This window comes from Eschrichtius robustus, chromosome 9 (genome assembly GCF_028021215.1).
Source record: "Eschrichtius robustus isolate mEscRob2 chromosome 9, mEscRob2.pri, whole genome shotgun sequence".
In the NCBI taxonomy this organism is placed as follows: Eukaryota; Metazoa; Chordata; class Mammalia; order Artiodactyla; family Eschrichtiidae; genus Eschrichtius; species Eschrichtius robustus.
Window position 1 is genome coordinate 68,284,252 of NC_090832.1, and position 26,481 is coordinate 68,310,732.

Below are 26,481 nucleotides of genomic sequence, written 5' to 3' on the forward strand. Positions count from 1 at the left end.
AACCACTGGACCGCCAGGGAAGTCCCTCTGTTCTCTTTTATTTAACTGCCTTTGGGTCCTCCCACAAGTTGCTCAACTCTCCTGAGTCTCAGTTTCTTGATATGATATGTATTACGTATGGTAGCCGCTAAATAGTTACAGAGAGTAGTTAAAAGCAGGGACTCTAGAGCCAGATTCTGTGACATGGATTCCTGGTTCTGCTCCTAGTTTTGTGACCTTACCCCTTTTTTATTTTTCAGTTTCCTTATCTGTAAAATGGGGATAATTTTACCTACTTCATGGGTTGCTATGAGGATTAGATGCCTAGAATATAGTAAGTGCTGTCTATAAAAGTGGTTGCTGTTATTATTGCTATAAATAAGATAGTTGTGAGATCTAAATGTTGTGAGATCTAAATGTTTGTGAGATCTAAAATGCATGAATCAAAAAGTGACAGAAAAGGAAAAATAGAGAAACTCAAAATTATAATTGGAGACTTTTAACACTCTAGCCTGTCATTGATAGTACAAATACAGAAGATCAGTAAAGATATAGAAGACTTGAACACCATCAACAAACCTGACCTAACTGGCATTTATAGAATGCTGTGTCCAGTAATTGCAGAATACATACTCTGCACATCTGGAACGTTCACCAAGATAGATCATAAGATGGGCCATTAAACAAGTCTCAACAAATTTAGGAGAATTGAAATCATACAAGGCATATTCAGTTACCCCAATGAGATTAAATTAGGAGGAAAACCCCTCAAAATGATGCTGGGAAAAATCCCTAAATGTTAGAGATTAAATTAGAAAATTAAAAGAAACTGATGGCTAAAGAAGAAATCACTGGGAGAATCAGAAAATATTTTGAACTGTATGATAGCTTAAACAATTTGTGGGTTGCAGGCAATAACAATTAGAAGGAAATTCATAACATTTAGAGGGAAATTTATAACATTAAGTTCTAATATTTGGAAAAAATGGTTTGAAATTAGTGATATTTCTTAAGCTTCCACCTTAGGAAATTAGAAAAAGAAGAGCAAATTAAACGCAAAATAAATAGAAGGAGGAAAATAATAAAGATAACAGTGGAAACGAATGAAATAGAAAATGGACAAACAATATAGCAAACCAGTGAAACCAGAAGTTGATTCTTTGAAAAGATTGACCAAGAATAAAAGGGAGAAATCCAAACTATTAGAAATGAAAGAAGGACACCATTAGAGCATTTGAAAAGAATAAAAAAATAAGTAATATGAAAAATTTTATGCCAATAAATTAGACAATTTAGATGGCAGGAGCATTCAGAGAATATAAATTACCAAAGCTCACTCAAGAAATAGACAAAAACAAGATAGGAATAGAGCAAAACTTCCTCAAGCTGACATAGAGGATCTACAAACACACAGTTAATAAAGGAACAACCCGATCACAGTTAATAAAGGAACAACCCGATTTAAAAATGGGTAAAAGATTTGAATAAATACGTCACAAAAGAAGATAAATGAATGGCTATTAAATACTTCATACCATATACCACTCCACCTACACTAGAATGGCTAAAATTAAAACCAATAATACTATGTGTTGGTGAAGTTATGTAGCAACTGAAGTGCTCAGATATTGCTGGTGGGGATGTGAAATGGTGCAGATACTCTGGAAAACAACTTCTGTTAAACCTTGAAAAATTTCTTAAAATTTTATTAATTTATTAATTTTTGGCTGCATTGGGTCTTTGTTGCTGCGCGTGGGCTTCCTCTAGTTGCGGCGAGCGGGAGCTACTCTTCCTTGTGGTGCACGGGCTTCTCAATGCGGCGGCTTCTCGTTGCAGAGCATGGTCTCTAGGCGTGCGGGCTTCAGTAGTTGTGGCATGCGGGCTCAGTAGTTGTGGCTCTCGAGCTCTAAAGCGCAGGCTCAGTAGTTGTGGTGCACAGGCTTAGTTGCTCCATGGCATGCGGGATATTCCTGGACAAGGGCTTGAACCTGTGTCCCCTGCATTGGCAGGGGGATTCTTTTTTTTTTTTTTTAATTTATTTATTTATTTTTGGCTGTGTTAGGTCTTCGTTTCTGTGCGAGGGCTTTCTCTAGTTGCAGCAAGCGGGGGCCACTCTTCATCGCGGTGCGCGGGCCTCTCACCATCGTGGCCTCTCTTGTTGCAGAGCACAGGCTCCAGACGCGCAGGCTCAGTAGTTGTGGCTCACGGGCCCAGTTGCTCCGTGGCATGTGGGATCTTCCCAGACCAGGGCTCGAACCCGTGTCCCCTGCATTGGCAGGCGGATTCTTAACCACTGCGCCACCAGGGAAGTCCTAAAAAATTTTTTTTTTTAATTAAAAAGGAAAGTTTAGGGAATTCCCTGGTGGTCCAGTGGTTAGGACTCCATGCTTTCACTGCCGAGGGCCCGGGTTTGATCCCTCGTTGGGTAACTAGGATCCTGCAAGCCATGCGGCGTGGCCAAAAGTGTATTATCAAGTTGAGCATACAGTTACTGTGTGACCCAGCAATATCAATCTTTGGTAATAAAAATATTAAGAGTAACAAAAATATGGGGGGGGGGTTGGAGAAATTGGGAATTTGGGATTAACAGATACACACTACTATATATAAAATAGATAAATAACAAGGACCTACCGTATAGCACAGGGAACTATATTCAATATGTTGTAATAAACCTATAGTGGAAAAGAATCTGAGAAAGAATATATACATATGTATGTATATATATGTATAACTGAGTCACTTTGCTGTACGCTTGAAACATTGTAAATCAACTATACTTCACTAAAAAAAAAAAAAAAAATAGTAATGAAGGACTTCCCTGGTGGTCCAGTGGTTAAGATTCTGTGCTTCCAACTGGAGGGGCCTCGGGTTAGATCCCTGGTCAGGGAACTAAGATCCCACACGCTGTGCAGCATGGCCAAAAACCAAAAAAAAGAGAGAGAGGAATGAACATGTGTCTATCAGTCTCTTGTACATGAATGTTCATGGTAGCTTTATTGATGATAGCTGGAAAGAGTGCACATATCTATTAACATGTGAAAGGATAAACAAGTTGTGGTATGCTCATATGGTGAAACACTAGTAAGTAATAAAATGGGATAAATTATTAACACTACCTACAAGTACAACTTTGGAACTTTGGAAAAAATTATTATATTTTTGAATATGGTATTTAGGTTGTGCTCAAGCTGTACTCGTATAGATAACCATTTAGTGTCAAAGTCTTTAGGCTATAAATTCATAGCCTTGGGCTTGCTGAGTCAGAGGGTATACACCTCAGGCAATTGAAACCCACTGTCACATTGCGCAGCAGCAAGGGTTGTGCAGACTTGCATACACACAAGCAGTATGAGACCTTTTACATACTTTTTTATGTTCAGTTTTCTTTTTTATGCTTATGGACATACTGAGCCCAGGCACTAGAATTTTGTGGTTTATTTCATCTTACACATCAAAGTGTGGCTGTCTGCTTTGGATCTGTCTTGTTTATTAATTAAAATCTGAAGCCTTCATGGGAATATATCATCATTCATTTCCAGGAACTGATTTCTTATCTTTATTCTTTCCTCAAGAGAGTTGGCAGTTTTGCACACTAACTGCACTTTATTTTTTTCTCATTTAATTCCTGTTTTCCTCCAAGACAAAGGCGTTGGGGGAAACACTGGATTCCCTGGAAACTGTTATGACTCTGAAACAGATTACTTTTCAAGGAAGCTGAAGCTATCTAGCATTTTACATGGAATCCTGGTGTCAGTCCTTTTACCTCAAACCCCAGTGGACTGAAACTTATTTGTAACAGCATTTACATTCAATTAACTAATCCTCTATTGCCAAAAAACCCCCACCATGTTTTATAAGATGAACTCAGTTATGAAGTCTGGCAAGTGGATGTTTTGATTTTAAGCCAGGACTCTGTTCTTCTGTAGCAGTAGAAATGAAAGTCATTTATGTAGAAATTTTGTTTTGCCTTTCTCTCAGGTGTGGACACCTCAAGATCGCCAGTGTATCTTGAGTACCTTAGCACAGTTACTTCTGGATAAGGACTGTGCTGTGCTGGTTGGCCGCCAGCTGCGCCCTCTCCTTTTGGATTTGCTGGAAAGGAATGCTGAAGCCATCAAAGCTGGGGGCCAAGTCAACCATGACTTACACGAAAGGCTCTGTGTGTCGATGAGCCGACTCATCGGTAACCACCCTGACGTCCTCCCGTGAGTAGCAGTTTTATTCTTCACGTTTCTCCTTGAGGTGGTAGAACCTACTCTCTCCTGGGAAGTAAGGAGGAGTCTGAGCTGAGATGAAGAGAAAAGGGGAAATTGAGAAAAAGGAGAGAGGAGTGGTACTATTTTATAAAAATAGTCACAGCAGAAGCCGTTTATCCAGCTCAGTTCAGTGACTGACCATTTACTAGGTTTTAAGTCTTGACCATCAAGACAGGTCTGGAAAATATAACCAAGATATCTCCCTGCCCTCAAGGATTCTGTCACCTGGCAAGACATGCATATAAGGCAGATCTAAATGAGTTTTAGCTGAGGCTCTTACAGCATCCATTTCAGATGGGTGAGATTCTTGTTTGCTGGAACAGCTGAAGTGAGTGGGTTGCAAGAGCTCTAGTGTCCCTTCCAACTTTCTGTAAATCTATCCACATCCAAAGTGTGATAAGAAGTTGTATTAGAACTGGATTCTGATGCATTTCTCTTTTGACCTGCTCTCTTTTCAACTTGGGCTGCTTCACCCCTCCTTAGGCAACCTCATGGTCCCCCGCTCCCACGAGGTCACCCCAATAATGCTGAACTTAGTGCGGACGCCCAGTTGGCATAGCGCCCTGCAGCCCGGGACTCCTGGCCCAAGCCATCCTCCTGCCTTAGCCTCCCGAGTAGCTGGGTCTATAGGCATGTGCCACTGCACCAGGCTTTCTCAAAATGATAGGTTTGTGTGGAATAGTCAAAAGAGGCTGCTAAATGAGTGTCAGGGTTTTTTGTTTTTTTTTTTTTTAATCTTTTTTTTTTTTTTTTAAGAGCTAAGGGTCTGGCTTTTTATTTATTTGTTTATTTATTTATGGCTGTGCTGGGTCTTCGTTTCTGTGCGAGAGCTTTCTCCAGTTGTGGCAAGTGGGGGCCACTCTTCATCGCGGTGCGCGGGCCTCTCACTATCGCGGCCTCTCTTGTTGCGGAGCACAGGCTCCAGACGCGCAGGCTCAGCAACTGTGGCTCACGGGCCTAGTTGCTCCACGGCATGTGGGATCCTCCCAGACCAGGGCTCGAACCCGTGTCCCCTGCATTGGCAGGCAGATTCTCAACCACTACGCCACCAGGGAAGGCCGTCAGGGGTTTTTCAATTGAGAAGATAAAGGCCTTTAACTCTAAACATGAATAATGTTCTGTGTACTTATAGGAGCATCTTTTTTAAAAAATTAATTAATTAATTGATTTTGGCCGCGTTGGGTCTTCATTGCTGCGTGCAGGCTTTCTCTAGTTGCGGTGAGTGGGGGCTACTCTTCATTGTGGTGCGCGGGCTTCTCATCCTGGTGGCTTCTCTTGTTGCGGAGCACAGGCTCTAGGCACACGGGCTTCAGTAGTTGTGGCACGTGGGCTCCAGAGCGCAGGCTCAGTAGTTGGCAGCACTCGGGCTTAGTTACTCCATGGCATGCGAGCTCTCCCTGGACCAGGGCTCGAACCCGTGTCCCCTGCCCTGACAGGCTGATTCTTAACCACTGTGCCACCAGGGAAGTCCTAATTAATTTTTTTATTGGAGTATAGTTGGTTAACAATGTTGTGTTAGTTTCTGCTGTACAGTAAAGTGAATCAGCCATACATATACATATATCCACTCTCTTCCAGACTCCATTCCCATATAGGTCATTACAGAGGACCGAATAGAGTTCCCTGTGCTATACAGTAGGTTCTTTTTCTTTTTTTCCCCATAAACTTATTTATTTATTTATTTATTTATTTTGGCTGCGTTGGGTCTTTGTTGTTGCTTTCTTTAGTTGTGGTAAGCGGGGGCTACTCTTCGTTGCAGTGCACAGGCTTCTCACTGCGGTGGCTTCGCTTGTTGCGGAGCACGGGCTCTAGGCGCACGGGCTTCAGTAGTTGTGGCACGCGGGCTCAGTAGTTGTAGCTCGCGGGCTCTAGAGCGCAGGCTCAGTAGTTGTGGTGCACGGGCTTAGTTGCTCCGCGGCATGTGGGATCTTCCTGGGCCAGGACTCGAACCCGTGTCCCCTGCATTGGCAGGTGGATTCTTAATCACTGCGCCACCAGGGAAGCCTACAGTAGGTTGTTATCAGTTATCTTTTATATACAGTAGTGTGTATATGTCAATCCCAGTCTCCCAGTTTATCTTCCCCTTTTCCCCCTTGGTAATCATAAGTTTGTTTTCTACATCTGTGACTCAATTTCTGTTTTGTAAATAGGTTCATTTGTACCATTTTTTTAGATTCCACATTTAAGCGATATCATGTGATATTTTGTCTTTCTCTGTCTGACTTAGTTCACTCAGTAGAGCATCTCTTATTATTAGTCTTCGTCAACACAGTAAGTACACTTTGGCTTTCCTGGAAGTATAATCTCTAGTCTAGTCCTTGGATGAGGTAATAAGAAATGAAGGCTTGGGGAAACCATAATTTGTGTGAGCTTTTCTAAAAGAGTAGCAAAAAAAAAAAAAATGGGCCCAGTTTGATGGGACTAAAACATATACAGCAGAGTTAAAGATCACCATCGTACGAGGTATCAGGAGCTTATCCTCTGGGTTGATTGAGGATCTGGATTGTGGCCTCACTGGGAGCTTTAATCACTTAGGTGTGCTTGACTGTGGTACAGTTTCACAGGGTGTGCTGACTGTCCTGTGCTTACCCTGTAGGACTGATGCGTGAGTGACTTCAACCCCACTTCTCTTAAGCCTTAGTGGTAGAGTGCTCTAGGGCTGTGCTTGAGAATCATTGAAATGATGGATTGGCTACATCTGCTTTCCCATCAGCTTCAGATTTTATGTTCATATTCAGTGAATGTGAGGCACACTCCTACTTTTTCTTTTCTTTTTGCCAAGGCAGTATATTTTACTTATGTTCTCACCTTGTTCCGGAAATGATATAATGCAGCTACAAAGGTGCCCGTGATGGAGTAACTTAAAAACAAGGAAAAAAAAAAAAAGGCACCATGTGTAAGTGTGTGTAAATGATGAGTCAATGCATGATATGAAATGAACTATATAGGTAGTGATGTGGAATGGGATTTCGATTTTTAGTTTTAAGAAATGTAGCTGATTAGTTTGGCTCGTGCTCTAAATTTCCTGTTTGGGAATTTACCTAATGTATTAGGAATATACCTAATATATTTAGATAGGATGCAGTCATTTATTCAGTAGGTAAATATGAGTTCTCCCTTTAAGCTCTGGGCCACATCATGGGGGTGAGAAAGTCCAACGTAATGAGTTTCTGTATTTGCAAACAATAGGATACAATACATTAATAGAGGTGTGAGCCAAATACTTAAGGGAAGCAAGGAAATCATTAAACTAAGAAAAATGAGTGTGTTATCCTCTTGGAAATTAGAGAAGGTTTCGTACTGTGCAGATTGTGGAGGAAGAGTGAGGAGTGGAAGAATGCACAGATGAGAGATGAGATGGGGATGAAAATCTAGAAAAGAGAGACTGGAGAGGAGGAACCCAGTCAGGCTCCCTCGGATCCTAATGGCATTCATTTTCGGGTTCACACCTCTTTCTGAGGCCAGGGTGCGTACGTATTTGGAGTTTCCATCAGGTGTCTCAGTAGTAACGAGGTATTTCTTTTTATTCCCTTGCTTATGCTAGTTGTTCATTACTGGTCCCCCTTTCCCTAAGCTTTTCTGAAATATAATTGACCTATAACACTGTAAGTTTAAGGTGTACAGTGTGGCGATTTGATACACGTATTGTGAAATGTTTACTATAGTAACATTAGTCAACACATCCTTCACCTCACATAATTACCATTTTGTTGTTGTTATTTGTTCATTACTGTTTTTACATCTGCAGTCCTTGAATGCATTTTTTACTCTTTGGCAGATTCTTTAGCAGGACTCTGTGAGAACACTCCTGGTCTGTTGATGCTTTCTCTATTCTGATATACTAGTTTAGATTTCAAAGTTCTATTTTTGAAAAATCATCTAATTCTGTTCCTAACTTTCCATTCTTGTGTTCCCGGATTTCTTCAGCTGTAGCTTTGTAGATGGTTTCATATGGCTAATACTACATTATGTGGTGATTTTTTTTTTTCCCCTTAGTGTTCTCTCTTGAGTGTAACCTTACTTTTAAGTTCTGATTGTACTTTACTCTTATATTTTGCACCTTTTAGTTCTTTGCTTTTTTAGTTTGCTCCCCCTTTCTTGTTTCTCCCCTCTCCCTGGTCCTTGCGAGTCCCTTTAACACACTGTCCTTTCAACCATGGCATGCAAATCTTGTGGAAACTGCCTTTCATTAATGATGAGGACTACAACAACCACTGTCGCATTTTATTGGCATTGTCTCCAACCCTCAGAGGTTAGGTGTTATTCCCATTTTCCAGATGAGGAGACTGAGGCTCAGAGATGCTAAATAACTTGCCCAAATTCCCTTTGCTAGAAAGTGGCAGAGCTGGAATTCAGTCCTAGGTTAGCTGCTTCCAAAGCCCATGCTCTTTTTTTCTACTTTGTGGTGCTGCCCACTCATCCTGTTGGAGCCATTCATGTATTTGTTGACTGATTTACACAGAACTTGATCTGAACAGCATGTTATAGCTAATGATTATATTTATACTCCCAGGAGGGAAAGAATACAGCAGTCCCCCTTTATCTGTGGTTTTGTTTCCCGTGGTTGCAGTTACCTGAAGTCAGTCATACCCAAAAAAATTAAATGGAAAATTCCAGAAATAAAAACAGTTCATAAGTTTTAAGTTGCATGCTGTTCTGAGTAGTATAATGAAATCTTGTGCTGTCCTGCCCGGGATGAGTCATCTCTTTCTCTAGCATATCCATGCTGTATTTGCTACCCACCCACTAGTCACTTAGTAGCCATCTGTGTTGTGGTATTAAAGTGCTTGTGTTCAAGTAACCTTTATTTTACTTAATAATGGCCCCAAAGCACAGGAGTAGTGTTGCTGACTATTTGGATATTCTGTGCCTGATTTATAAATTAAACTTTATCATAAGCATGTATGTATAGGAAAAAAGTGTGTATAGAGTTCAGTACTATCTGTGGTGACAGGCATCCACTCCGGGTCTTGGAACCCATCCCCCGTGGATAAGGGGGGGACTATGGTAATCACCTAAGTTCCTTTGGGTTGTACTGGGTTAATTTCTTGGCTTCAGTTTCGCATTTGCTGTCAGTTTGTCCTGGACATGTGGATCCACATTAGTGCTATGTCTTTGATTGGAAAGAGCAATAATAGGTGGGCCTAGTAATGGTATTTTGTGAACAATAGCAGGTGGAATGCTATGGTAGAGCATGCTTCATGTGTAAAGTGCTGTACATATATGGACAATCGTGCTGAAATCAGGCTGGCATAGAGTGGAATGAGGGACCAAAAGTAGTTATGCTTTTATAAACCTCTGCTTCAAAACTGTGTTCAGGAATGTTGTAAAGGTAATACACACTTAATTTTAGACTTTTTTCCCCCCTTCAAGAATTATTTTACTTATTCTGGCGGCATTCTTCTGAGGAAAAGAACATCCTCTTTTAATTACAAAAGCAATATATTCAAGTAACACTCAATAATACAGAATCGTAAAAAGCAAAAGGTCCTCTCTCTCCACCCAGAAATCCTACTCTCCAGAGATAACTGCTATGTTTGGTATGTTTCCTCCCAAATCCCTTTTCTTTTTCTTACTCTTGCACCCATCTGAGATTGTGCACACTGATATATTTACGTGCACACATTTTAAAAATAGCTTTATTGAGATGTAGTTTATATACCACGTAAGTGTACAATTCAGTGGTTTTTAGTATATTCACAGGTATGTGCAACCGTCCCCGCAGCAAATTTTAGAACATTTCTGTGCATATATTCAAAATAAAATTTTAATAAAATCTAAAAACAAACATTTGACTATATACTAATTTTAATAAAAACACATATTATAATTTTTAACTTGCATCTTGTTTTTAAATTTAGTCACGTATGGACATCTTTGCATCAGTAAATAAAGTTGTTTTAAAAGTTGTGTAGTATTTTACCACTTCTTATCCGTTTGTTGGGCAATTAGGTTGTTTTTGAATTTTTGATGTATAACGTGACATTGAACATCCTTGGGCATGAAAATCTGTGGATCTGCTGTGTGAATTAGGAGTGTGGATTTTGGAACAGAATGGTGGTATTTTAGTAATAACACATATTTATACAGGCTTTAGAGTATTTAAGTAAGTAGATAAACATTATCTTTTTAATCTTTGTACTGTGACATATTCAGGCACTGTTAGTCCCATTTCAAATCTTTAGAGGGTTGACTAAGTTAACTAAGTTGTTCTAAGTGTCAGAGCCAGAACTGGACCACAGGTCTTACTTCTAGATGCTGAGTTGCCCACGTAAGTGGCTGATCCAAGATTAGACGTTTAACTGCATAGTGTTTCTTGTTGCATTTTAGACCTTATGACTCTTTGTTTTATCCCAGGAAAGAGACCATTCTCCATAGACTTCGAATATTCTCCAGGGAAACATCTGATCATGTTATTCTCTGCCTAAGTATGCTTTACTGGTCCATCCATCACTGCCTGGATCAGAATTTTAGAGCACTTTCTGAAAATGATGGGTCTCTAGAGAAAAGGGTGCTGTAGTCACCTAAGTTCAGGAGGGAGTATCAACCCATCCTCCTTTTGTATACTTACAGTGGACCACAGTCTGTTTCCCCTATGGGGAAGCCTTCTACTACACAGGTTTACAGCCATTGCCAGTCCGCTCTGTTCATTTCCCCTTATCGTCAAAGACCTCTTGGGTCGGGTTGATGACTTGGTTACTGCTTATCTCCTACATGTTTGTTGCTGTCGATTGATTCCACGTGCACTGCCAACACCAGCTGCCCATGAGCTAGTGGACGACCAGCCTCCCACACTACAGCTGCCATGTCTCTCTTCCAAGCCACAGCTGAATCTTTTTTTTTTTTTTCTGGCTGTGCTGCTCGGCATGCAGAATCTCAGTTCCCCAACCAGGGATTGAACCTGTGCCCCCTGCAGTGGTAGCGGGGAGTCCTAACCACTGAACCACCAGGGAAGTCCCCACAGCTGAATCTCCTGAGACCCAGTTGTCCAGTCTCCTTTAGAATATCATGAGCGTTAATGTACAAAGCCTTTATTCCTGTTGGCCTGGCTTGCTCATTGAAGTCCAAGCCTTCCCACCCATCTCCTGAATTCTCATTTTGTATCATCCCACCCAGCTGACATCCAGGCCTCTTCCCTCACCCAAACCCTTTCCCTGCGTGTGCTCCATAACCTGCACACTCCCCTGTATACTTAGCCTCTTCTCTGAATGTTACTTTTGCTTCCTTGTCTTCACTGATTTACGGTGGTCTTGATACTGTGTCTGTGTTGGTCCTTAACCGGGAAGGGAATCTTTAATCGCACCCTCCACATCCCTCACAGTCTGCATGTTTAATGGGTGTCCTCCTGTCTGTTCTGTGAAGTGTTCTGGACATTCTTGTTGCCATGACACCTGCCATCTTCTGCTTTATTTTCTGCTGCTGCTTTCTTGTGATCACTGATGAACTTCTGAGCTCCTCTTCCTTCTTTGAAGAACTTGGCAACTGGCCCATCGTCTTCTTCCCCACCCCAGCTCCTGTGTCACACTTGGAATATCCATGCAGTGCTGACTCCGTTGTTCCTTGACTAGTTAATCTCCAGTGGACTTCTGTGTTCATTTCACCTACTTTGCTCACTGCAGTGGTCACACCCTGGGTCTAGCTCACATCTGCACCACCACCTTACAAGTCACTGGCTCAAACGCTCCGTTCCCAGACTGCCATCTCCTCTCCCACTAGTTCACTTAACACACTAGCCTTTCTCCTCACTGGGACTGCCAATTCTTTCTTCCTGTTAATCAGCTCTTTCCAGTTTGTACTTTCCTTATGTGGCTTAAAATTCTATTTTTGACCTTATGGTTGCTGTCTTTCTATTAATATCTGCTTTTTTGTCTGTCGGTTCAGTGTTCTTATCTATCTAGAAAACCCCAACTCTTGATGAATCCACTTTCTTCATGTCTGTAGTAGAGCAACTGAATCACACATCCGATTGTGGAGTTGGAAAGCCTGGATTCAGATAGCCTCTTTATGCTTAGTAGCTTTGTGACCTTGAGCAAATAAACTAACCACTTCAGTTTCCTTAGCTTTACATTTGGGATAATAATACCTACTGTTGACATACTCCCTGTTCTAGTCCCACTTTAGAGTAGACCTGGGTAATGAGAGTACAGAAAGAGCTAAACCAATAGCTTTCATTGTAGACCAATACATACAGGGCACAGAGGAGTTTGCTTTGATTCCTTTTCCCACTTCCTGGGTTTCCTTCTACTCAACGTGCCAAGGAGTACAGTAGAAACAACAAGGATGTGCTTCTACATCATTTACTACCTGAAATCTACTGAGAATCACCATGTTTGCAGTATACATAAATTCTGTAGAGTATGTTTAAGTTTTTAAAGTTTATTTTCATTCTTAAAAATGCACATACTTTTTTTTATTATGGTAAAAAAAAATCATAAAATTTGCCATCTTAACCATTTTTAAGTATGCAATTCAGTAGTGTTAAATATATTTGCATTGTTGTAAAACAGATCTCCAGACGTTTTTCATCTTGCAGTACTGAAACTTTATACTCTCTAAACAATTCCCCTGTGCTCCTTCCCTCAGCCCCTGGGTAATCACTATTCTGCTTTCTGTATCTGTGAATTTGACTACTTTAGATACCTAATATAAATGAAATCATACAGTATTTATCCTTTTATGGTTGGCTTACTTTACTTAGCGTAATGTCCTAAAGGTTCATATATGCTGTTGAATATGACAGGATTTACTTCCTTTTTAAGTTTACACAGTATTATGTATATACCGCAGTTTATTTATTCATCTGTCAGAAGACATTTGGGTTGCTTCCACTTCTTGGCTATTGTGAATAGTGCTGTTATGAACATGCGTGTGCAAAAATCTCTTTGAGACCCTGCTTTCAGTTCTTTTGGCTATATACTTAGAAGTGGGATTGCTGGGCCATATGGATAAGTGCATCATGTGATTCACTGTATTTCAATCTGTAATTAAATTAGTATGTTTGCTTTGTGGTGAAAAAAAGATATGCTAGTTTTATTTTTGTAAATATTTATTTATTTATTTGGTTGTGCTGGGTCTTAGTTGCGGCAGGCAGGCTCCTTAGTTGTGGCATGTGAACTCTTAGTTGCAGCATGCACGTGGGATCTAGTTCCCTGACCAGGGAACAAACCCAGGCCCCCTGCATTGGGAGCACAGTCTTATCCACTGCACCACCAGGGAAGTCCCTATTTATTATTATTTTTTAAATAAAATTTATGTATGTATGTATGTATGTATGTATGTATTTATGGATGGATGGATGGCTGACTGCGTTGAGTCTTCGTTGCTGCACGCAGGCTTTCTCTAGTTGTGGCGAGCAGGGGCTACACTTCATTGTGGTGCGCCGGCTTCTCATTGTGGCAGCTTCTCTAGTTGCGGAGCACGGGCTCTAGGTGCGTGGGCTTCAGTAGTTGTGGCTCACAGGCTCTAGAGCGCAGGCTCAGTAGTTTTGGCGCATGGGCTTAGTTGCTCCGTGGCATGTGGGATCTTCCTGGACCAGGGCTCGAACCCGTGTCCCCTGCATTGGTGGGTGGATTCTTAACCACTGCGCCACCAGGGAAACCCCCTGTTTTTTTGTTTTCTTGTTTTTTTTTTTTAAAGGAACCTCTGTACTGTTTTCCATGGAGTTGCACCATGTTATCCTGCCAACAGTGCACAAGGGTTCCAGCTTCTCCACATCCGTACCAACAATTGTTAATTTTTTGTGTGTGTCTGTGGTTTTTTTTTTTGTTTTTGGCCACGCCATGTGGCATGAGGGATCTTAGTTCCCCCACCAAGGATCGAACCCATGCCCCCTGCAGTGGAAGCATGGAGCCCTAACCACTGAACTGCCAGGGAATTCCCTCATAGTATTCCTTATAGTTATTTTATTTCTGTGGCAACCGTGATGTCCCCTCTTTCATTTCTGTTTTTTTTTAAAAATTATTTATTTATTTATTTATTTTTAGCTATGTTGGGTCTTCGTTTCTGTGCAAGGGCTTTCTCTAGTTGCGGCAAGCGGGGGCCACTCTTCATCGCGGTGCGCGGGCCTCCCACTATCGTGGCCTCTCCCCTTGCAGAGCACATGCTCCAGACGCGCAGGCTCAGTAGTTGTGGCTCATGGGCCCAGCTGCTCCACGGCATGTGGGATCCTCCCAGACCAGGGCTCGAACCCATGTCCCCTGCATTGGCAGGCAGACTCTCAGCCACTGCACCACCAGGGAAGCCCTCTGTTGTTTTTTTGAGCCTTCTATTTTTTTCTTAGTTAACCTAAGAGTGTATCACTTTTCTTGATCTTTTCAAAAACCAACAGCTTAGTTTTGCTGATTTTTTTTCCCTGTTGTTTTTCTAGTCTGTATCTCTGCTCTAATCTTTAATATTTCCTTTCTTTTGTTAGCTTTGGGTTTAGTTTATTCTTTTTTTAGTTACTTGAGGTGTAAAGTTAGGTTGTTAGCTTGAGATCTTCTAAAATATACATGTTTGTAGCTATAAACTTCCCTCTTATCATTGCTCTTGCTGTATCCCATAGGTTTTGGTGTGTTGTATTTTTCTTTTCATTTGTTTCAAGGTCCTTTCTAATTTTCCTTGTGACTTCTTATTTGATCCATTGGTTGTTTAAGAGTGTGTTGTTTAATTTCCACATATTTGAGGATTTTCCAGTTTTCTTTCTGCTGTTGGTTTCTAGTTTCATTCTGTTGTAATATTTTGTATTATTATACAAAAGGTATTTTGTGCAATTTCAGTACTTTAAAGTTTGTTGAGACTTGTTTTGCGTCCTTACATGTGCCCTATCCTGGAGAATGTTCCATGTGCATGTGAGAAGAATATATATTCTGCTGTTGCTGGGTAGAGTATTCTGTATGTGTCTGTTAGGTCCCTTTGGTCTATAGTGTTGTTCAAGTCCTCTGTTTCCTTATTGATCTTCTGTCTCATTATTCTATCCATTTAAAGTCTGTTTTGACTGATATTAATATAGTCACTCCTGCTCTCTTTGGATTACCATTTGCATGGAATTTTTTTTTTTAATCTCTTCACTTACACCCTATGTGTAGTCTTAGATCCAAAGTGGGTTTCTTGTACATAGCATACAGTTTGATGCTGTTTTTTTTTTTTTATATCCATTCAGCCAATCTGTGTCTTTTGATTGTGAGTAAACCATTTACATTAAAAGTAATTACTGATGCAGAAGGACTTACTATTGCCATTGTTCATTATTTCCTGAATGTCTTGTAGCTTTTTGTCCCTCTTTTCCAATCTTACTGCCTCTCATGAGGATCACCTCTTCATCTTTTAAGGTGCAGCCAAAGCATCTCTTCTTGACTCTCCCAGGTTCAGTTGAGTCTGTTTTCTTTGTGCCTCTCCTTGTTTCTGTGACTCTCTTCCTTCCTAGATAGCAAGCTCCTCAAGGAAAGTATCTTCTTGGTTTTGTATCTCCAGGACTTAACACAGTGTCTGAAACACAGTGTCTGACTCATAGTGAGAAGTCAATAAATATTTGTTGAAAATGAGTTTATTTTCAGTAGTAAACACTTGTAATAAGTTCTTGTGGTTTTTGTTTCCTCTTAGATATCTCATGCTGCAATTCTGGTTCCTGAACTTGAACAGAATATAAACTTAGGACTAGGTGGCTTTAAGCATTCATCTCTTTTGGTTCTCAAACCCTTGGGAGTTACTGTTATGTTCCGTTGTCTCATTAAGTGGATGTGTATACTTCGATATTCCTACCGAGCAATGAAAGTTCTTTTTCTTTCTGAAGGTTTGCCCTGAAGTATTTCAAGGACACTTCTCCAGTCTTTCAAAGACTCTTCCTAGAGAGCTCGGATGCAAATCCAGTCCGGTATGGGCGCAGGCGGATGAAGCTCCGGGACCTGATGGAAGCAGCTTACAAGTTTCTGCAGCAAAAGCAGTCTGTGTTCCGGGAGCTCTGGGACTGGAGCGTGTGCATCCCACTCCTCAGGAGCCATGACACCTTGGTCCGCTGGTGCGTAGCTGTTGGGCTGTTCCTGTGCTTCTAGTGTGGGGATGGTTGAGGGAGTCTGGAGTTGTGTGCATGAGGAGGGAAGGGGAACCTTTTAAAAGGCGTCGTTTTTGTTCTGGTCCCTTTGGGGTTCTTATTCCCTTTCACGTGTCATTTCAGAGGGAAATCAGATGGTATGAGTGGAATTCCATTGTTTTGTGTTCCATTAGGTGAATTTATTTTGCCTGATTTGTGTTTCCTACCCTTCCCTGTGTTAATTACAAGATTTCCTTTTCTAGTGTTCAGTTGGCTAGCAAATTTTCTTTATTCTTTAGAATCAGCTGCAGGTCCTGAGTTTATATACTTTGGTTTTCTCCAGGTACACAGCCAATTGTCTTTCTTTGGTCACCTGTATGAATGAAGAGCACAAGTTATCATTCCTTAAGAAGATTTTTAATAGTGAGGAACTGATCCATTTCAGGTTAAGGTAAGCAGGAGCATTCCTGGAGATCTCGATGTGGCTTTACTGGGCGTTAGAGTAGTTGATGAGATCCTCATTTTCCTCAGGTTACTAGAAGAGGCCCAGCTGCAGGACTTAGAGAAAGCCTTGGTGTTGGCCAATCCAGAAGCCTCCCTTTGGCGTAAGGAGAAGGAGCTGCAGTATTTACAAGGACACCTTGTTTCAGCTGACCTCTCCTCCAGGGTGACTGCTGTCTGTGGTGTGGTGCTGCCTGGGCAGCCGCCAGCCCCTGGAGAGCAGGTATGTTGACAGCAGTGGCGTGTGTGCCCTCTTCCATCCAAACACTGAGTGTGCATCTTTCCTTGGCTGGGCTCTGTGTTCTAGGTGTGAGCCAAATCGAGTTTGCCAGGTTACTGTTCCACTTATAGAAGTGTTCAAGGAGAGAGTAAGAGAAGTTCACCCAGGACCCTCCTCTTTGATAGTCACTTTGTCCCTATTTAGTGTGAAGTCAGAAATTGTAATGATGCCTATGCAAAAGCTTTTAACTTTAGCAAAGCTCTTCCATGTATGACCGCATTTACTTGCTACAACAGCTGTTTGAAGTTGGGTGGCCCACGTTGTGATACCATATTTATGTAAAACTAAGGCAGAATGACTTGCCCAGGACCCGTGGGCTGTCCTTTGGCAGAGATGGAGCTAGGCCCAGGTATAACTCCCCAGCCTCTTTCTGTCAGAATATTCTCTTTGCCTGTTGTGTGAGAGGCTAGCATCTGTAGTGAACTCTTCCCCTGCCATAGCAAATGACCTTTCCAAGAGTGTGCCTCCAGACTACACTTTGGAAAGTCTTGTAAATCAGAGTCTGGTTCCATAATCTGGGAACATTGGGAACCAGTCTGTTTTTCCCCAGCAGTCTTTAGTCAATTGTCACTTTGTCTGATGGTCAGATCCACCCAGTTTTCTTCCTGGAACAAGTCCTGAGTCATTCCTTGAACTATCAGTTTGTATCTGGGAAGTACAAAATTAAAAAGGTAAGTATAATATAGATATAAAAAAGTGCATGTCTTAAGCGTACAGCTGCATGGTTATTCATAAGCTAAATATCTCTGTCATCAGCACTGAGACGCCAGCATTTCCAAAGCGCCTTGTGTTTCCCTCTGGTCAGGAAGACCTCCCCACCCCTCTTTAACCACTCTCCTAACATAGATTAGGTTTGGAGCATTAGAACTTTAACATAGGGAAGGATTCTGGTTGGGGTAGGCTTGATATACTGGGCGGCAGTGGCAGAGCACTGGGACAGAAGTGCAGAATGGAGCTACAGCCCAGCCTGCCTGCCAGTTGCTAAGAGTAACAGCTCTGCAAAAAGTTCGAGAACTTCCAGCCCTGAATCTCATTTTGTCCTCACATATCTTTAGGGGACAAGCTATGTTTGAGAATTTACCATTCCTTGAAAGTTAATAATCATTGCACTTTTCCAAGAGGTCCTTTTTTCTGTGTCATATTAGGTCCATTGTTATTAAAATTTGTTTAAATTGTGGTAAAATGAATGTAACATTTACCATCTTTACCATTTTTAAGTGTGCTCTTCAGTGGTGTTAAGTATATTCACATTGTTAGCAAACTCCAGAACTTTTTCATCGTGCAAAATTGAAACTACCCATTAAACATATTGGGTGCATTATTATTATTATTATTATTTTACTTTTTGTTATGGAAAATGTTAAATGTATTCCAAAGTAGAAACAATAGTGTGATGAACCCACATGTACCCATCATTCAGCTTCAGTAATTATAAATTCATGATCAGTTATGTTGCATTTATATTTCTGAACACTGTCCTCACACCGTATTATTTTGAAGCAACTCCCAGATACCACATGATTTCTTACCTATATATAGGCATACCTTGTTTTATTGTGCTTCTCAGATATTGCATTTTTTTTTTTTTTAACAAGGTTTGTGGCAACCCTGCCTTGAGCAAGTCTGTTGGTGTCATTTTTCCAACAGCATTTGCTCACTTTGTGTCTCTGTGTCACATTTTGGTAATTCTTGAAATATTTAAAACTGCTTCATTATTTATATTTGTTATGGTGATCTGTGACTGGTGGTCTTTGATGTTACTATTGCAGAGATTACAACTTGGTGAAGTCTCAGATGATGGTTAGCATTTTTAGCAATAAAGTTTTTTTGTTTTTTTTTTTTTTATTTTGGCTGTGTTGGGTCTTCGTTTCTGTGTGAAGGCTTTCTCTAGTTGTGGCAAGCGGGGGCCACTCTTCATCGCGGTGCGCGGGCCTCTCACTGTCGCGGCCTCTCTTGTTGCGGAGCACAGGCTCCAGACGCGCAGGCTCAGTAGTTGTGGCTCACGGGCCTAGTTGCTCCGCGGCATGTGGGATCTTCCCAGACCAGGGCTCGAACCCGTGTCCCCTGCATTGGCAGGCAGATTCTCAACCACTGCGCCACCAGGGAAGCCCTAATAAAGTATTTTTAAATTAAGGTATGTACATTGTCTCTAAGACATAAAGCTATATTGTACACTTAATAGACCACAGTGTAGTGTAAACATAACTTGTATGTGCACTGGGAAACCGAAAATTTTGTGTGACTTGCTTCATTATGGTATTTGGTTCATTGCTGTGGTTTGGAATTCAACCTGCAAAATCTTTGAGGTATGCTTGTAGTTTAGTGTGTGTGTACATATGTGTGTGTGTGTGTATAAAAGGAAAGGACTTTATGCAAACTATTATATATAGGATGTATATATAATATAAGGGAACTATATTCAGTATCCTGTGATTAACCATAATGAAAAAGAATATATGTATAGCTGAATCACTTTGCTGTATAGCAGAAATTAACACAACATTGTAAATCAACTATACTTCAATAAAATTTTTTAAAAAAAGAAAAAAAGGACTTAAAAAAAAATTCCCAGAACTCTTTATTACACCTGGAAAAAATTGAACAGTTTTATAGTGTATCCTTTTAGTGTCCTTACTCCCCTGATGGTCTCATAAGTGTATTGTACATTCTTGATCTTAGACGTGAAATCCTAGAATATGGTAAGATAAAGAAAAACAAAAATCCAGTCATGAGAGATGAGGTTTGCTCCCATCCCGTGTGTCAACTTTTGTGGCTTCTTAAAGTTTGGGAGACTTTTTCTTAAATTTGTTAGTGAGTTCCCACCCTTCTCCCCAGAGTTGGAGTAGGGGGGAGAAAGGAAAGTGAAAAAGTCAGATCCTTACTTTGGATAGCATACTTGTTGTTATTATAGGTCCTGTACTACCAATTTATTCGCAGAGGTTTATGTAAAAGCCGGTGGAAGCACTGTTGTAGAAATTAACCTGTGCCCTTTGGTGGAAAGACTCTTCTTGATATGCCTTTTATTTTTCACTTGCCTCCGTAGGCCAGTAGTAGGAGTTCTTCTCGGGAACAGGAGCTGGCCTTTAGGTCTTACGTGCTGGTTGAGTCAGTCTGCAAAAATCTTCAGACCCTGGCTATGGCAGTGGCTTCTCAGAATGCTGTGCTGTTGGAAGGACCAATTGGATGTGGGAAAACTTCCTTAGTTGAACATTTAGCTGCAATGACAGGTAGAAGGAAGCCCCCTCAGCTTCTCAAAGTCCAGCTTGGAGATCAGACCGACAGTAAGGTAAGTAAGAAGTGGCAGATTTTGGTTGGTGAGCATACTTGTGAATATTTGCATTAAAATATTGTTTTTGCTAAGAGAATATGAGAATAGTTATTGGTCTTCCTCATAACTGAAGGGACCACGCTGTAAAACCTCAGGTACCTGTTATAACCCTGTGGAAGTTTAATGGAACTAATCGCAGGATGTAGCATTGGCTCCTCAGGTGTGTGGCTTCAGTAATTACTTTGTCTTCTTTTTGCAGATGCTGTTGGGAATGTATCGCTGCACAGATGTCCCAGGAGAGTTTGTGTGGCAGCCTGGCACCCTGACACAGGCGGCCACAAATGGACACTGGATCCTTCTGGAGGATATTGACTATGCCCCCTTGGACGTGGTATGTCACCTCCCTAGTAACTCGCTAATTTCTTGTCTTTGAAGAGAATGAGAATTGTGTTAATAGTGATTCTGGGGGATTATTTAAACAACATAGGTATTTCATTAGAGATGGTATGTTGGTTACCTACCTAATCTGGTTTGAGTTCTTGGATTACTGGGCTGATCTCTTGTTTGATAGAAAATTATTAAAATTCTGCTTGTACTGTTTCCTTTAATAGTTGAATATGTGATCAATTTCACAGTAGTTTTTTTTCCTCCTTTAGTTGAAAATATGACCAATTTCACAGACTTTCCAAGAATAGGCTTGGTGGGAAACATCTTAAGCCATGCTGCATATACATTGAGAACTTTGAGACCCAGCTCCCTAGCTATGGCATTTGTAGAGCAGTGGGCTGAGGACAGATGAAAGAAGAGATGATATAATAAGAGCCTGCTTGTCTTTGTTCCATTAAGGAAAATAAACTGGATGTATATTTTTGACTTCAAAAAGATCACTTTTATATGTGTATAAAATTTAGCTATGGAGGCAGTCCATGTTTATTCTGTATTCTGTAAACTATGACCAAAAAAATGTATTGCAGAATGAAAAAAATCTTCCTTTGGGTAGATTTTCCTGAGATTGGTTTTAATTTTCTTTTACCATGAACCCTAAAGCTACCTGTATATGGACTCTCCCCTCTTGGATTGGAGAGAGAGAGGAGACAGAGAGGGGGGAGGGGGAAGGAGAGGTGGGAAAGGTCTTTAGGTTTAGGGGAATGTATGGGGAAGGAGGGGCTGTAAATATGTGTGTGTCTTATGACACACACATATTTTAGAGTCTAGTGAGGTAAAGATGTAATGGGGTTATTGGCTTAGTTTGACCACCATTTTCTAAGATTTTAATGCTCAGTTTTATAGGGCTGGAAACTCAGATTTCTTAAGAAGCCCAGAGCCAAGGATGACTACTACCAATGAGACTTAAAAATAAAACTGAATTATAAACTGCAAGGCCAACTTAAAAGTATTTGTTGAGTCTTAGCGCTTTCTATAGCTCTCTTTCCTGGGAAGTTTTTTCAGACATCAGGGTACCTGGGAAGTCATTAGGGTTATGAATCATAGAATTTGAGCCAAAGAAGGTAGATGAACATAAGGGATATTCCATTCAGGTCATGATGAAGCCTAGGGATCTTTCCCTTTGCCATAGCCAAGTACATTCTTTGATGACCAGGTCCAGATTTCAAGACCAAACTGTTAGTTTCTGTCTTGATCTTCCTTGGGCAATGTCTGGTAAACATCAGAAAATTCTTGTACTTTGAGTTCCATTTTGTGTAGACCATTCCCCTTCTGTTACTATCAATACATTTGGTTCCAGAGGGTATGCTGTTCAGTTGATTTAAACTTCATCATCATTATAGTGAAGTTGTGTTTATTTTAAAACATACCTGGACCCTTGATTTTTTTTTTTTTTTTTTCAAAAAAACCTCACTTTTTAAATTTATTTTTATTTACTTATTTTTGGCTGTGTTGGGTCTTCGTTTCTGTGCGAGGGCTTTCTCTAGTTGCGGCGAGCGGGGGGCCACTCTTAATTGCGGTGCCCGGGCCTCTCACTATCGCGGCCTCTCTTGTTGCGGAACACAGGCTCCAGACGCGCAGGCTCAGTAATTGTGGCTCACGGGCCTAGTTGCTCCGCGGCATGTGGGATCTTCCCAGACCAGGGCTCGAACCCGTGTCCCCTGCATTGGCAGGCAGATTCTCAACCACTGCGCCACCAGGGAAGCCCTGGACCCTTGATTATTATTTTGTTATTTCCAGAACTTCTCAGCTAATTGCTAACTAATTACTATTTTAAGGTAGCTTTTATAGATCTCATTCAGGATGGTTGTCTTTTGTTTCAAGTTTCAGAGTTATCTTGGAGTTGCCCCTATAATATTTTTCCTTTCATCTCCTAGCCATGTATGAAATAAGGATGCTTAATAAAATTACCTTGATATTTTAGAACCTTCTTCCTTGGCTCTTTGTTCTTCTTACTGTTTTGTTTTGTTTTTTTCCTCAAACTTCTATAAACTCACATCCCCTAGACCCATATGTCTAGTCCATACTTTTCTTGAAAAATCTCTACTTGGATGTTCCTTAGCAGGTACAGGTTCAGGATGTTCAGAATGAACCTTATCTGCTTTTTCCTGCAACAGCCTTTCCTGCCACACAGTTACCAAGCCAGGACTTTGATGTGTCTCCTTCCTCTAGTCCCCCATTCACTTAGTCTGATATTGCTTAGTACTTTTTCCTTATCTCTCATTCTGTTCCCTCCTAGCCCACTGCCTTAGCACAGGCCTTCTTCTTTTTATCTATCTGTCTGTCTATCTAATCTATCCTGCCATCTTACCTTTGTTACCTGAATGGTGTCCTTTTTCTCTTCTTTCCCTCCAGGCTGGCTCTCTTTCAGTTTATCTTCCATATTGTTGCACAGCTCATTTTCTAAAATAAAAAATAGGTTTTTCTCCAGACTAAAATCCTCTCAACAACTTCATGAAAAAAATTCAGACTCCTTAGCTCAGCACAGAAGGCCTTTTATCATTTATCTCTAAGCCTAGTATTTTTCCACTACTTCATATGCACGTTCTGCCCTAACCATAAGAGTCCGCTCATGCCATGCTCTTAGGCATATGCATTTTTATCCATTTGAATATTTTTGCCTAGAGTAAATGTGCCATTGCTCTCCCAACAAACCAGGCTGATTCCTCTTCATACTTTCAGACTCAGTGAATGTCATTACCTCTAGAATGGCTTCACTGCCCTGCTTCTAAACTACTCCACACTGATCTACAGCCACCCTCTGTCTTCACGTATCGTTTTGTACACCCCTTGGGGGTCACACCGATCATGCTGTATGGTAGTTTGCGTGGCTGTCTCCCGTCAGACTCTAGGCTGTAAAGCCTCAGTCATGTCTGGATTTCTCCTGTCTTGCTTGATTCTGGTCCAGAGTAGGCACTCAGTGAATGCTGAATGAATAAGTTGCTCTGCTGGAGTGTAGGTGGCTCCAGTATTCCCGCCTGGCATTTGACCCCAGTTCATGCTGTGAGAAGTAGGGTTTCCTTTAAGGACGTGTTCATCATTTGGCGAGAGGGTTTTTTTGCTTTCTTGTTTGTTACTTCTGTCTTAATAGCTTTATCACTGGGGTTTTGTGATTTAGGTTTCCGTGCTGATCCCTCTCTTGGAGAATGGAGAGCTCTTGATTCCTGGCCAAGGTGACTGTCTGAAAGTGGCTCCTGGATTTCAGTTCTTTGCAACCAGGAGGTATGTCCCATTAACCCTTCTGTTCCCACGGTGGAGCCTCTTCCTAAGTCCACATGCTAGAGTGCTGAGTACAAAAGTCTTGGAATAGAGTTCTCTGGGCCCATTTTAAGCAAGGTTAGTTAGCAGTGATGACAGATTCAACATTCTTATTCCTGACTTCTTTTTTTTAATTAATTAATTTAATTTATTTTTGGCTGTGTTGGGTATTCATTCCTGCACGCAGGCTTTCTCTAGTTGGAGTGAGCGGGGGCTACTCTTTGTTGCAGTGCACAGCTTCTTACTGTGGTGGCTTCTCTTGTTGTGGAGCATGGGCTCTAGGCACACGGGCTTCAGTAGGTGCAGCTCGCAGGCTCAATAGTTGTGGCTTGTGGGCTCTAGAGCGCAGGTTCAGTAGTTGTGACACACGGGCTTAGTTGCTCCACGGCATGTGGGATCTTCCTGGACCAGGGATCGAACCCGTGTCCCCTGCATTGGCAGGCAGATTCTCAACCACTGCGCCACCAGGGAAGCCCCTTCCTGACTATTTTTAACGGAGATAATTAATTTAGAAAGTAAAAGTGGTTCTTTTTTCCCCCACTTAAAAATAAGTAACCAGTCTTAAAAAACTTTGTCTTGTTTTCATGCTTTCAAACATAATCAGAGATGAGACTGTTTTCAGATAGCCCTGGGTCTGAGTCCTGACACTGGCACTTTGTACCTGTGTGTACCTTGCTTGACTGATTGTGATGGGGCCAATAACACCTGCTTTACAACTTGGTGTAAGTTATGAAGGTTAGGTGAAGTGACTAAAGACCTGTCACATAGTAAGTGCCCAGCCGTGATGGTGGTGATGATGAAGCCATGTAGACTTAAGGCATTTAAAAAAATTAATTGAATATAAGCATCAACAAAGGAATAAAACCTAAGCAAACTTAGTATATGTCCCTATCTACTTTTTAAAATAATGTGAAGGCAGTGGTTTATTTCCTACTACTTGTCTATAACTGTACAGCTTCTCTTTGGTCTTAAAATGCCCAAGAGTGAAAATAATGCCACATTGTATTTAGTGATTATATTACTGTTTACTGTACCTCTGTGAACATTCACTTCCAGATGGAATGCAGAGCTAACAGTTCTAAGGAAGACCTTGCTAGGCCCTGTTAGTTTTAATAGACCCTGATTTTATTGACAGCGATGGTGAAGTTCTTTCCTGCTAGATACATTTCCCAGAAGGTCCTGGGACATCATAGAAGTATGCCACACAAACTTGAGTTCAGTTCTTGGCTTTGCCATTGTAGTCATAGTTGAGTGAGCGAGGGACATTACTCTCCTTCTCTTGCTTACAGTTCTTCCTTACAGTTAGAAGAAAAGAAGGGCATCATCCCCTCAGGGCAGTTGTTGTGAAGATTAAATTACATGGCTTAGGTGTAAGCCCATGGCTTGCCCAGAGTATGTGTTTAATGAATATTCCTTCTCTTCTGGGCATTTTAAATAATTTTAGGTACTGTCACTTTTGGTAATAAGCAGTGAACTTATTTTTAGTGCTATCGGTCTTGGATTAGGTTTTCTTTTTCCTGAAGTTATGTCTTAAGGAAAAGAAACATGTTGTTGAGTTCAAAACGCCTAATAGGATCATTTACAGTGATGTGAAAATAACTTGGTTAAAGCCCTATTACTCCCCCTAGGAAAATAGTCACACCTGGCTTGGTGGCAGCCTTTCACTGTCATCCTCCCTATAAGCCCAACATAGTGCTGTCTGGCACCAGAAGGAACTGTGAGTTTTACTCAGATGTGAGATAACGTCTAGCAAGGGATAACCAGGGGCATAATTCAAGATTAAAATTGGGAATTTTGTGTGACTCTGTTTTTCATTCTGAAATACAGACTCTTGAGCTGTGGAGGAAATTGGTATCGACCGCTAAATAGTCATGCTACTCTGCTAGACAAATACTGGACCAAAATTTACCTGGATAACATGGATAAGACAGAACTGAATGAGGTATGACGTTATTTGAAAGTATCAATGCTTTTCTTTCTTACTCTTCATTATTAAAAGTGTCAGACTTAACATGTAAACAGAGGAAATAGCCCAATGAGTCACCAAAATACTCGTCACTCTAAATTTAACAGTTAATATGCTGACATTTTACTGTATTAATTTCATCTAGTAGTTTTTATTTGCTAATATATTTGAAAGCAAACCTCATAGCATTTCACCCTTAAATACTTTCATGCATCTCTAAGGGCATTTCCATATATAACCGCAATGATTATTATACCCAATAAAATGAATAGTAATTCGTCAGTAGCACTTAATTCTCAGACCATGTTTAAGTTTCTCCAGTTGTCCTCCCCAGAGGATCTTTTTTATACTAAGTTGTTTTGTAACTAACATCTTTCACACTTAACAACTTCATGTACATTTTGATCTGGGTATTAATGAAAATTGAGATGACTTATTTTAAAGGTTTTATACATCGATTTACTTTGTAGTATCTCTGGTTCTCCGTGATCACTAAGAGGTGTGCCTCACTTTACCCTG

The 26,481-nt window shown here is 40.9% G+C and overlaps 1 protein-coding gene across 2 annotated transcripts in view; it reads left to right on the forward strand.

The window, feature by feature from the left end:
- Nucleotides 1-26,481, forward strand: part of MDN1 (midasin AAA ATPase 1) — a 156,733-nt gene that overhangs the window by 3,829 nt on the left and 126,423 nt on the right. For both annotated transcript variants that reach the window (XM_068551457.1, XM_068551458.1), the window contains exons 2-9: nucleotides 3,961-4,187; nucleotides 16,009-16,233; nucleotides 16,589-16,696; nucleotides 16,777-16,969; nucleotides 20,070-20,312; nucleotides 20,554-20,685; nucleotides 23,857-23,960; nucleotides 25,824-25,938. In XM_068551457.1, coding sequence (XP_068407558.1) covers nucleotides 3,961-4,187; nucleotides 16,009-16,233; nucleotides 16,589-16,696; nucleotides 16,777-16,969; nucleotides 20,070-20,312; nucleotides 20,554-20,685; nucleotides 23,857-23,960; nucleotides 25,824-25,938 — 1,347 coding nt within the window. The remainder of the gene's footprint in view (nucleotides 1-3,960; nucleotides 4,188-16,008; nucleotides 16,234-16,588; nucleotides 16,697-16,776; nucleotides 16,970-20,069; nucleotides 20,313-20,553; nucleotides 20,686-23,856; nucleotides 23,961-25,823; nucleotides 25,939-26,481) is intronic.